Source organism: Anabas testudineus, chromosome 21 (assembly GCF_900324465.2).
Source record: "Anabas testudineus chromosome 21, fAnaTes1.2, whole genome shotgun sequence".
Classification (NCBI taxonomy): Eukaryota; Metazoa; Chordata; class Actinopteri; order Anabantiformes; family Anabantidae; genus Anabas; species Anabas testudineus.
This window is the reverse complement of record NC_046629.1, coordinates 1,368,605-1,379,808: the sequence shown is the minus strand read 5'-3', so window position 1 is coordinate 1,379,808 and position 11,204 is coordinate 1,368,605. Positions and strand designations below refer to the sequence as shown.

The window sequence follows — 11,204 nt, the reverse complement described above, 5'->3', positions numbered from 1 at the left end:
AGTGTTTAAGGTTTAAGAACTTTCAAAATATAACTGTATACAGAATTATATAGAAAACCAACCCCACTGAGCAGCACCAGGAGAGAGTGGAGAGGAAAAACTTCCTTTGGTGAAACCTCCAGCAGAACTAGACTCAGGGTGGGCAGCTATCTGCCTCGACCGGTTGGAGTAAGTGGAAAGAGAAGAACGTAAGAGACAGGCAGAACTATGAGATGGTCCAGAGTCACCTGATTTATCCAAAGCGACTTACAAGTGAGGTACAAGGCAACGTATCTAAGACAAGGAGAAGAACTGAAGTAAAGTGCTCTAGGAGAGCTGTTTCAGTTTCACTCTATGCCTTTTTTAAGGTTTTAAATTTAGAGAAAGATTCAAAGTTTTGTTTTTTAAATTGAGAGTGAGGCTGCTGAGCATGCAAAGGTGGGTAGGTTGTTCCACCATCATGGAACCACTGAGCTGAAATGTTTTGCTTGGGATCTTTTGAGGTGAGGGGACCACAAGACCTCATTCGCTGGCAGGGAGCAGTGGCCGGATAGGATTGTAGACCTAGATGAGGGAATTCAGGTAGGCCTGTGCTGTTGACTTGACCCCTTTGTAGGAAAAAGTCAGGGCTTTGAACCTGATGCAGCAGCTACAGCAAACCAGTGCAGAGATCTGAAATGGTGTAACGCGTCCTTTTTGACTGATGTGAAAAATTAGATGTGCTGCTGCATTTTGGATCATCTAGAGGTTTGATGAAGCAGCTGGTAACACCATCACTGTCAGTAAGACAATGCAGTAGTCAGGACCACATATGAACAGAGCCTGAGCAATGAGTTGTGTTGTATAGTCCAAAAGGTAGGCTGTGATCTTTGTGATGTTCAAAAGGGCAAATCTGCCTGAGGATGAGACAGAGGAGATATGGTCGGTAAAGTTCAGTTGATCCTCAATGATCACCCCAAGTTCCTTGCAGACTAACAATCACTCAAGACCCTATGGTGATGCTGATGTTGTTTTACATTGAAGGTCTGACTGGGAAGACAAGAACTTCTGTCTTGGAGAGGTTGAGCTAAAGATGCCTCTCTCTCGTCCAGGCAGCGATTCCAAGACCAATTCCCTAAGACAATATTATTAGGAAGCACTCCATAGACTCCCATTGCTATGCACATGAGACCCCGGTAATGTATCTTATACAATTTTGAGCAGTCACAATATTATTTTGACAAGTAAAAATGCAATTCTAGATATCTGAAATGTCATTATGGATATTCAAGCAAAAACTCTGTAATGTTAAGTCAGCATGGCATAGGCCACAGTTACAGAGTTCTAACAATGCCTATTCATTCAGGCCTCCAGAGTTTAATAAAGTTGTTTACTTGTTAGTCACTCATGGTGGAAATATTAATGAGATCTGTGGAGGGCGAAGCAGCCAGATAAAAGTATTTAGAACCTCAAACAGTTCTCTTTGCAACATTTGTAGATGAGCATGTACTAAATTCATATGAATGTCAGTTTACAGTGAACAACATCCAGTACATCCAGAATCCAGTATTGAAGTTGGAGTTTTTAAAGTAAAACATATTCTCTCAGTTTTGCTTTGTATATTTCTCTTTCTGCCTTTTTGAAAAATCTGTAGTTTTTATTATAAGTGATTAATGGAGGAAGAGCTAAATACAACATATTTAATTCTTGGTGGGCATATGGAACTTCAGAAGTACAGATACCTTTGTTTTGTGTTTGTTTTTATCATGTACATTCTCATACTCTGCAGTAATTCTACTATTGTGTACTTGATCTGGAAACACCAAGACCTTCATGAGCCTATGTACATTTTCATTGCAGCTTTATTAGTGAACTCTATTCTTTTCACCACTAATATCTACCCAAAGCTGTTGATCGACTTCTTATCTGAGAAACAGATCATATCTTATCAAGACTGTCTTGTTCAATATTATATGCTTTATAGTTTAGGGGGTTCAGAGTTCTTACTGTTGACAGCCATGGCCTATGACAGATATGTGTCTATATGTAAACCTCTGCAGTATCCTACTATCATGAGAAAAAGAACTGTTAGTATCTTTCTCACTTTAGCTTGGCTTTTACCTGCATGTCAGTTTGTAGGATTAACAATAATGAGCTCAAATCAAAAGCTCTGCAGTTTCACTCTGAAAGTCATTTTTTGTAATAACTCAATTTACAAACTTTTCTGTGTAGCTTCAAGAGTGATATCTCTTTTTGGTGTGATCACTTTGATAACTGTTGTTGTTCTTCCTGTAGTCTTCATCATTTTTACGTACACCAGGATTCTTATAATATGTTATCATAGTTGTGGAGAAGTCAGGAAAAAAGCTGCACAGACCTGTTTACCTCACCTGCTGGTGTTAATGAACTATTTGGTTTTGGGAACATGGGATGTTATTACAGTTCGACTGGATTCTGATATTCTGAAAACTGCACATTTGATAATGAATTTACAGTTTGATTTGTACAATCCTCTTTTGAATCCAATTGTATACGGATTGAAATTGAAAGAAATTTCTAAACATCTCAAAAGATCAAGATAAAATGAACTAATGTTATAAACACAGATGACTTCCTAGAATAAGACCACACAGATATACATCTATTCATCCATGATCTATACTGCTAATTCTGTGCAGTTGTAAAATGGCTGCAATGTTTTTAATCCCTATAAAGTATTTAATATTTCACATATATATTGTCTATATACGCATAATGCATTACAAATCGTTAGTCTGCTTCACAGATGTGTTGACACCAACACCAAGTTTCATTATGAATATTTGATCTTGTTTTTAATTAACGGTTCAAATGCAGACCCATAGAGAGATACACAGTCTGAACTTTTCTACTGTCTGACTTTGTAGAAACATTTACTGTGATTACAATAACCAATATGTAGTACAAAGGTAATACCTACACCACAGGTATTCCATGTGGAGATGATCAGATACATTTTTTGTATATTGATTGCAAAAATTAAAAAACACTTATTTTCTTGGACATGTTTGCAATTCCTCACAAGAAAACAATTTCAAATTAATATACAGTTGCAGCTGGAAGTTTACACACACATCACATACATATATAAGTGAAACATTTTAAATATAAGATAAAATAAAATATACACTTTTAAAACATCCACTTTATCTACAGTGGTTTGGCAGGGTGGGCAGGGTGGCTGCAGTGGACACTATTGTCCACTTTTCTTATTTGCCACAGGAAGTGCTGCTGCTGCTGGGCTTTCTTATTTAAAGAGGAGGTATTGTGGGTCCATGTCAGTTCATATGTGATGTGCACCACAGTTGTTGAGTTGGGCCTTGGAGATCACTGTTGACCAGTTAACCACTTAATAATGTGATTTGCGCTGTATTTTGCATAGTGATGGTCATGAGAGGAGCAACAGACTAAATACACAGTCATTGGGCACTGATATTCAGTGTGTTGGCTAGTGTCTCCAAGTATTTCATTATAGAGGGATGAGTGCTCAGTAGTCACTGAGGCTTGACCCCATGGATGTCTTAAGCACTAGTATGATGGTTGTCATCTTGAAGCATCAGAGGAAAACAGAGTGGCTCAACGAGGTGCTGTAAATGTCAGGATGGGTGTTAGTTGTTCTCTGAACAACCAAACTGGTAGGTTGTCAGGACCTGCATTAAAACAGATGTTATCACTCCTCATATTCAACATATGCCATTCAGTTCTCTCAAAGTAGTCTTGGAGTGCTACTACAACCCCCCTAATCAGACCCTGATCTTTTCAACAACTGGTTTTGTTAGTGTGGGCAGGGGTCTGTATGCAGGTATTAGAATCACAAAGAAGTGATCTAAGTTACCAAGGTGGGGGCGGGTGGCTTCTCTGTATGCCTCTAATGTCTCTGTAAATCACGCCTAATGTTGTAGTTCCCCTTGTAGCAAAGTCTACATTTTGATTGTGGACGGACTGATTTTAAGTTGACCATGTCTCCTGTAAAACTAGAAACACAGATTAGGTAGTTTGCAGACTATTCTTGCTCCACTCCATCAGTGCTCTCTTTTTTTTCTCTGTGTCAGGTACAGTGTTTATAGCCTGAATGGTGACAGTAAATTCCATTTGTTGTGATTACACATCCTCTTCCAAATCCTCCACTTGTGGGCATTGTGGTGATTGTTCTGTTGTTCTGCTTGCCTTCTGCAGGTTTTGGGAGGGTATGATACCAGTGTCTTGTAGATCCTCTAATGTCTCAGTAAGTCAATTGCCTAACATAATGTCAGCATGGTCTTATAGTCATACTTATTTACAGACTGTTGGTGATTCTTCAGCATAACCTCTAGCCATCACCTAGACCATAGAAACTTGGACACAATTGTGTTCCAACAGGACAATGGCCTCAAGCTGTCATTTTGGGTTACCCATAGCTTTGTTAGCACCCCCTCCCCAACCAATGTTGCTTGGGCTGCTGGTATCATATTGGGTTAGGGTTCCCAGCATTTATCTGTGTGTCTGAGGTCTATATAGATCTATTTGGCATTGTCAGGCCATATTCATCAGCAGTTCTTTGTGGACTAAAAATGTAAGACCCTACACCGCTGCATTGACTCCCGACAACTGAACAGCATTATGTTAATGAACAGTCTGAATTATGACAAGGCCAAGGCCTTGACAGTTGTAGGTTGAAATGTTGTGCATCACCACGAATGCAGAAATGCATATAATACAATATAATGGATTATTGAGTATGTCACTAGCTGGTTTGGCTAGGTTGGAGCAGAGCTCTCCACTTTCTGAATATAGCAATTGTATAGGGTGATGACTGTTGGCAGGAATGACTTCCTGTACCTTTCATGATCACAGCGGAGCTGAAGAAGTCTCTGACTAAAACTGCTCTGCTGTTTGACCAGCTGCTGTTCAGCTTGTTCAGCATCCTACTCTCAACAACCTGCTCCAAGGGTTCCCAGCACAGAGCCAGCCTTCCTGAATAGTTTGTTTAGTGTGTTGTTGTCACTGGATCTGAAACTCTGGAGATTTGTAACATCTGTTTCATGCATGCAATGACCTAAGCTTCCTCAAGAAGTAGAGTCTGCTCTGTTCCTTTCTGTACATAGCCTTGTGTTGCATTTCCAGTCCAGTCTGTTTTCAAGGTGAACTCCCCTACACTTCCTAAATGGAGACAGTGTTTACTAATTTACTAATCCACCCTACGACTGCAGAGTCATCTGAGAACTTGCACTGAAAGTCAGAGGTCTACAGGGTGAAGAGGAAAGGTGAGCGGACAGTCCCTGTTGGTGCTGATCACCTGCTCACACTTAGACAACCTCTCATTCATACAAACTGTGGTCTGTCTGTCAGGTAGTCAGTAATCCAGGAGGCTGTGGAGGAGAAATACATCAGACATACCATTTGGTCAGTATAAGAGAGAGTTGTGTATACGACCACATTCAATAGCCTGAATCGCATCTGTGAACATTTAGTGATGATGGAACGTCGTCTGGTGGTACCAGCACCACACAGTCGACACCAAGGAAAACTGTTCAGCTCAGTGATCCCAAGATGGTGGAATGAGCTGCCTATCTCTGCACGCTCAGCCACCTCACTTGCAATCTTTAAAAAACTGCTGAAAACAGAACTCTTCCGCATCTTCCTTTGCACTTAAAAAAAAAAAAAAAAAAAAAATCTACCCTTTCTTTCTAACATCTCTTGAAACAGAAACACTTTTTCGATAGCACTTTGCTTTGATGTTGTTTCTTCTTGACTTAGATTTTGTTTGCTTGCCTTGTTCCTCACTTGTAAGTCGCTTTGGATAAAAGCGTCTGCTAAATGACTAAATGTAAATGTAAATGTAAATGATGTTTGGATTAACTGATTTCCCAGCAATTTTCCAGGCCCTCACAAGCCAGTCAACCAGTCTTTGGGAAACTTTTCTATCAGAACATTCAGCATTTTCTGGAGAAAATCTCATCTCTTAGGAAAATATAAAATATAAAAAATATATGTATGATTAAACACTGAAGGCAAGACTGTGTATCTGAAGTTACAGTGTATGATGTTCATTTTGTGCACTACCTAATTAAATTAGTCAAAAAAAAAAAAAAAAAAAGACAGCAATAATGACATAAAAGCTGTTTAAGATGACAAGACAAATTAATGATATATTGCTTTAGATTTAAATTATTTAAAATTGTAGTCAAATGTGAATAATTTAAAATGAATAATTTGTAATTAAATGATCATAAGTCTTAAGTCTACTTATATAGACCTAATCAGTACAACCAAAAACACTGATGACATCATTGGGACATGAAATGAAAAAACAGTACAAAACTTTGGACTTAGAGAAAATCCAGATTATTTAAAGAGTTTTCAAGTTGTTGACTTTTTACTAAGTGTTAGAAATATTACAACATTAGAGAAATCACAGAATATATAAATGTATCAGTGTCCATAACACTAATGCATTATATGTCAACAACACCACCTCTGTAGATGTTTGGAAATTTCTTTCATTCTTAGTCCATATATAAGTGGATTTAAAAGAGGATTATACAAAACTAACTGTAGAATCATAATTAATCGAGCAGTTTTTGGAAAATCAGATTCCAGTCGAACTGTAATGACATCATATGTTATTAAAACAAAAACATTGGTCAAAACCAGCAGATGAGGTAAACAGGTCTGTGCAGCTTTTTTACGAACGTCTGCACAACTTCTATAACATATTATTAATATTCTGACATATGTAAAAACGATGAAAAACACAGGAATAACAGCAATATTCAGTAAAATGATCACACCATATATAGATATCACTTTTGAACTCACACAATGAAGTTTGTAAATAGAGTTATTACAAAAAATGACTTTCAGAGTGAAGCTACACAGCTTTTGATTAGCGCTCATTGTTACTGATCCTATGAGCTGACATGCAGGCAGAAACCAAGCTAAAGCCAGTAAGATACTGACATTTGTTTTTCTCATGATAGTTGGATATTGTAGAGGTTTACATATAGACACATACCTGTCATAGGCCATGGCTGCTAAAAGTAAAAACTCAGAAGAACCTAAAGTATAAAACATAAAATATTGAACAAGACAAGCTTGATATGATATGATCTGTTTTTCAGATAAAAAGTCGATCAGTAGCTTTGGGTAGATATTAGTGCTGAAAAGAACAGAGTTTAGTAACAAAGCTGCAATAAAAACGTACATAGGCTCATGGAGGTCTTGGTGTTTCCAGATCAAGTACACAATAGTAGAATTACTGCAGATTATGAGAATATATACAATAAAAACAGTCATAAAATAAATGTATCTGTATTTGTGAACATTCACATACCCATCAAGAATTACATATGTTGCATTTTGTTCTCCCTCCATTAAAAGTAAAATTTATTTTGATGATTAAAGATAATATAAGAAGAATAGAAATTTCACTCTGAAGATTACAATAACATTTCCTATACTGAATATAGGCTATTTTGTAATCTCACCTTGAAATGCACTAAGTATGTGCTCATCCCCAAATGTTGGAGAACCATTTGAGCCAATGAAATATGTTTAAGACGGCTTCGGCCTCCATGGATCTCATTACATAATGAATGACTAACGTAAACAATCTGAATACATGTTGTTAAATATGTTTTACTCAAATCTCTGTTCTGCTATAATTTACTACATCCATTAATTTTAATCACACCCTTGATCTTATTCTGACATCTGCTGTTGAAATTGACCATTTCATAGTTTTTCCTCAAAACCCTCTTTTATCTGACCATTTATATTTACAGTACCAGACTTTACTACACCTACGAATAAGATTCACTACAGTAGATGTTTATGTGAAAATGCTATTGACAAATTCAAGGAACTTATTCCATCTTTTATTTCAGAGCCATGTGAAAAGACAGAAGAAGGCAGTGCTCCTAACGTTACTCCAACACAAGTTGACTATCTTGTAAATAGTACTGGGGCTTCACTCAGAACAATACTTGATACTGTTGCTCCTCTGAAAATGAAACTAGTGAGTCAGAGGAAGTTAGCTCCATGGTACAATTCACAAATCCGTAGCTTAAAGCAGAAATCCCATAAACTGGAAAGGAGGTGGTGTTCCAGCAATTTAGATGAATCTTGCCTAGCCTGGAAAGATAGTTTAATAATATATAAAAAAGTCCTCCTTATAGCTAGAACCTCATATTACTCCTCATTAATAGAGTCAAATAAGAACAACCCTAGGTTTCTTTTCAGCACTGTAGCCAGGCTGACAAAGAGTCATAGCTCTGTTGAGCCTAGTATTTTGTCAACTCTCAGCAGCAATGATTTTATGAATTTCTTTACAAATAAAATCATAACTATTAGAGAAAAAATTGATCAGATCCTCCCTGCATACGGCATGGACTGTACAACAGCTCTAGATTCATTTGTAAGACCACGCTCGTACTTCTTCCTCCCCGTAGATCATTCTGAATTAATTTCAGTAATTAATTCCTCTAAACCATCAACATGTCTCCTAGACCCAATCCTGTCTAGACTCCTCAAGGATGTCTTACCTTTGATCAGCACGTCCATATTAGATCAGATCAATCTATCTTTACAAATAGGCTATGTACCACAGGCTTTTAAGGTTGCTGTAGTCAAGCCCCTACTCAAAAAGCCTAATCTGGACTCAGGGGTCTTAGTGAATTATAGACCAATATCCAATCTGCCCTTTATCTCTAAAATTCTTGAAAAGGTAGTTTCTAAGCAATTATATGACCACCTGCGCAGTAATAACTTGTATGAAGATTTCCAGTCAGGATTTAGAGTACATCATAGTACAGAAACAGCACTGGTAAAGGTTACTAATGATCTTCTACTAGCATCAGACAATGGATTTCCATTGTTATGCAGATGATACCCAGGTATACTATCTATGAAACCAGGAGAAACTAATCAATTAGTCAAACTTCAAGCTGCTTAAAAGACATAAAGGCCTGGATGTCCTCCAATTTCCTCCTCCTAAATTCAGACAGGACAGAGGTCACAAGCAATACTGAAACTGTACTGTAAGTTACAGTAAGAAAATACTGTAAGAAATCTCGGCGTTATCTTTGACCAGGATATCTCCTTCACTTCATACATCAAAGAAATCTCTAGAACTGTTTTTCACCTGAGAAACATTAAAGTTAAAATTAGGAGCATCCTGTCGCAAAGTGATGATGAAAAACTAGTCCATGCATTTGTTACTTCCAGACTGGACTATTCTAATTTATTATTAATAGGATGTCCCAATAACTCATTAAAAAGCCTCCAGTTAATCCAAAATGCTGCAGCCAGAGTTCTGGGTGGAATTTGCAAGAGAGATCATATTTCTCCTACGTTAGCTTCTCTCCATTGGCTCCCTGTAAAATCCAGAATTGAATTTAAAATTCTTCTCCTAACTTATAAATCCCTTAATAATCAGGCTCCATCTTATCTTAAAGACCTCATAGTTCCTTATCTTCCAAGCAGAACTCTCTGTTCTCAGGCTGCAGGTTTACTTGTGGTTCCTAGAGTTTCCAAATGTAGAATGGGAGTGTCACGAGCTGGATAAAGGACTCCATAGCCAAAGAGTCAGAGTCAGGAACTAGTTTTTCAATGTTTATTTAAACAAGCAGCAATATCAGCAGAATTATGATAAAGATCACTTTTCTGCAACAAGTCATTTAGAGCAGGAAATTTGATTGAATTGATAAAGCATTAAGATTCTTGGCTTTCTGAAACCTTAACCTTAAATCTTGAGAATCTGTACATCTGTACATGTAGAATTTGCAACAGAACTGCTGTATTGGATTGCTCAGTTAGATTCACAGATACTATATTAAAGACTCACAGATGCGATCTGTCCCTTCAGTAACTGGACTGATGCTGATCATATTAAACAGACCAGGTGTTCCCCAGATATGACATCAACCTCTTTCTGAAAAATAAACTTTAATGTTCAGTTCATGTTACAGTGTAATGTTGTGTTTTGGGACATGTGCCCAACTGAAAGACAGTAAACATGCTGTAACTTCAGGCCTCCAGGGTTTGAAGGAGTTTGTTTCATATTAGATTCTGTTTTGATGGAGACAATAATGAGATTCGAAGAGAGAGAAACAATCTAATAAAAACCTACAGCCTCCCACAGTTCACTTTCTGAATATTGTACATGAACATACTGTACAGGTTCTTTTAATCTCTGTGAGTGGATAAGACACTCGTACATGTTGAATGATGGTATTATAGTGAAAGACTTTTATTCATGTATGCTGGTTATATCATCAGAATTATTTATTATTGAACATTGATTTTAAAGACCATCAATGGAACATGAACTTAATGTCACATATATAACTCTTGGTGGGCTTGTAGATATGGACAAATACAAATATCTTTATTTTTCAATTATGTTTACAGCTTATATTCTAATAATCTGGTTTAACTTCACCATAATTTGTCTTATCTGGATTCACAAAAACCTCCATGAGCCTATGTACATTTTTATTGCAGCTTTGTTACTAAACTCTGTTCTTTACAGCACTACTGTCTACCCAAAACTGTTAGTGGACTTTTTATCTGAGAAACAGATCATATTATACTCAGCCTGTCAGTTTCAGTTTTTCATCAATTACTCTTTAGGTGGCTCTGAATTTTTACTGTTAGCAGCTATGGCCTATGACAGATATGTGTCTATATGTAAACCTCTGCAGTATCCAACTATCATGAGAAAAAGAACTGTTAATGTTTTCCTGGTTTTAGCTTGGCTTGTACCTGCTTGTGAGATCGCAGTCTTAGCAATACTTAGTGCTGATATGAAACTCTGTAATTTAACTTTAAATGGAATTTTTTGTAACAATGTAATTTACAATCTTCATTGTGTGAGTTCAAAAGCTCGATCTGTATTTGGTGTTGTTGCTCTGACAATCACTGCAATTTTGCCTGTACTTTTCATACTATTTACATACACTAGAATACTGATAATATCATATCGAAGTAGTAGAAATGTCAGGAGAAAAGCGGCACAGACCTGTTTACCTCATCTGTTGGTTTTAATCAGCTTCTCCTGTTTGTGTGCGTTTGATGTTATTATAGTTCGACTGGGATCAGATTTTCCAAAAACTGTTCATTTCATAATAACTTTACAAACAATTCTATATCATCCTCTTTTCAATCCAATTATTTATGGACTAAAAATGAAAGAAATCTCCAAACAGCTAAAGAGACTATTCTGTTAA

At 37.0% G+C, this 11,204-nt stretch overlaps 3 protein-coding genes across 3 annotated transcripts; 2 read left to right on the top strand and 1 right to left on the bottom strand.

The window, feature by feature from the left end:
* Positions 1 to 1,799: 1,799 nt before the first annotated feature.
* Positions 1,800 to 2,540, top strand: LOC113173280 (olfactory receptor 6N2-like). The gene has a single exon (XM_026376684.1). It carries the CDS (start codon positions 1,800 to 1,802, stop codon positions 2,538 to 2,540), a length of 741 nt encoding a protein of 246 aa, XP_026232469.1.
* Positions 2,541 to 6,438: 3,898 nt separating this feature from the next.
* Positions 6,439 to 7,350, bottom strand: LOC113173279 (olfactory receptor 6N2-like). Its single transcript, XM_026376683.1, has one exon. It carries the CDS (start codon positions 7,348 to 7,350, stop codon positions 6,439 to 6,441), a length of 912 nt encoding a protein of 303 aa, XP_026232468.1.
* Positions 7,351 to 10,292: 2,942 nt separating this feature from the next.
* Positions 10,293 to 11,204, top strand: LOC113173499 (olfactory receptor 13C2-like). Its single transcript, XM_026376923.1, has one exon. The coding sequence runs from the start codon at positions 10,293 to 10,295 to the stop codon at positions 11,202 to 11,204; it is 912 nt and encodes a 303-aa protein (XP_026232708.1).

Coding starts and splice junctions, on each gene's coding strand:
- LOC113173280 (XM_026376684.1), top strand. CDS start 1,800: ATGTACATTTTCATTGCAGCTTTATTAGTGAACTCTATTCTTTTCACC.
- LOC113173279 (XM_026376683.1), bottom strand. CDS start 7,350: ATGGAGGGAGAACAAAATGCAACATATGTAATTCTTGATGGGTATGTG.
- LOC113173499 (XM_026376923.1), top strand. CDS start 10,293: ATGGAACATGAACTTAATGTCACATATATAACTCTTGGTGGGCTTGTA.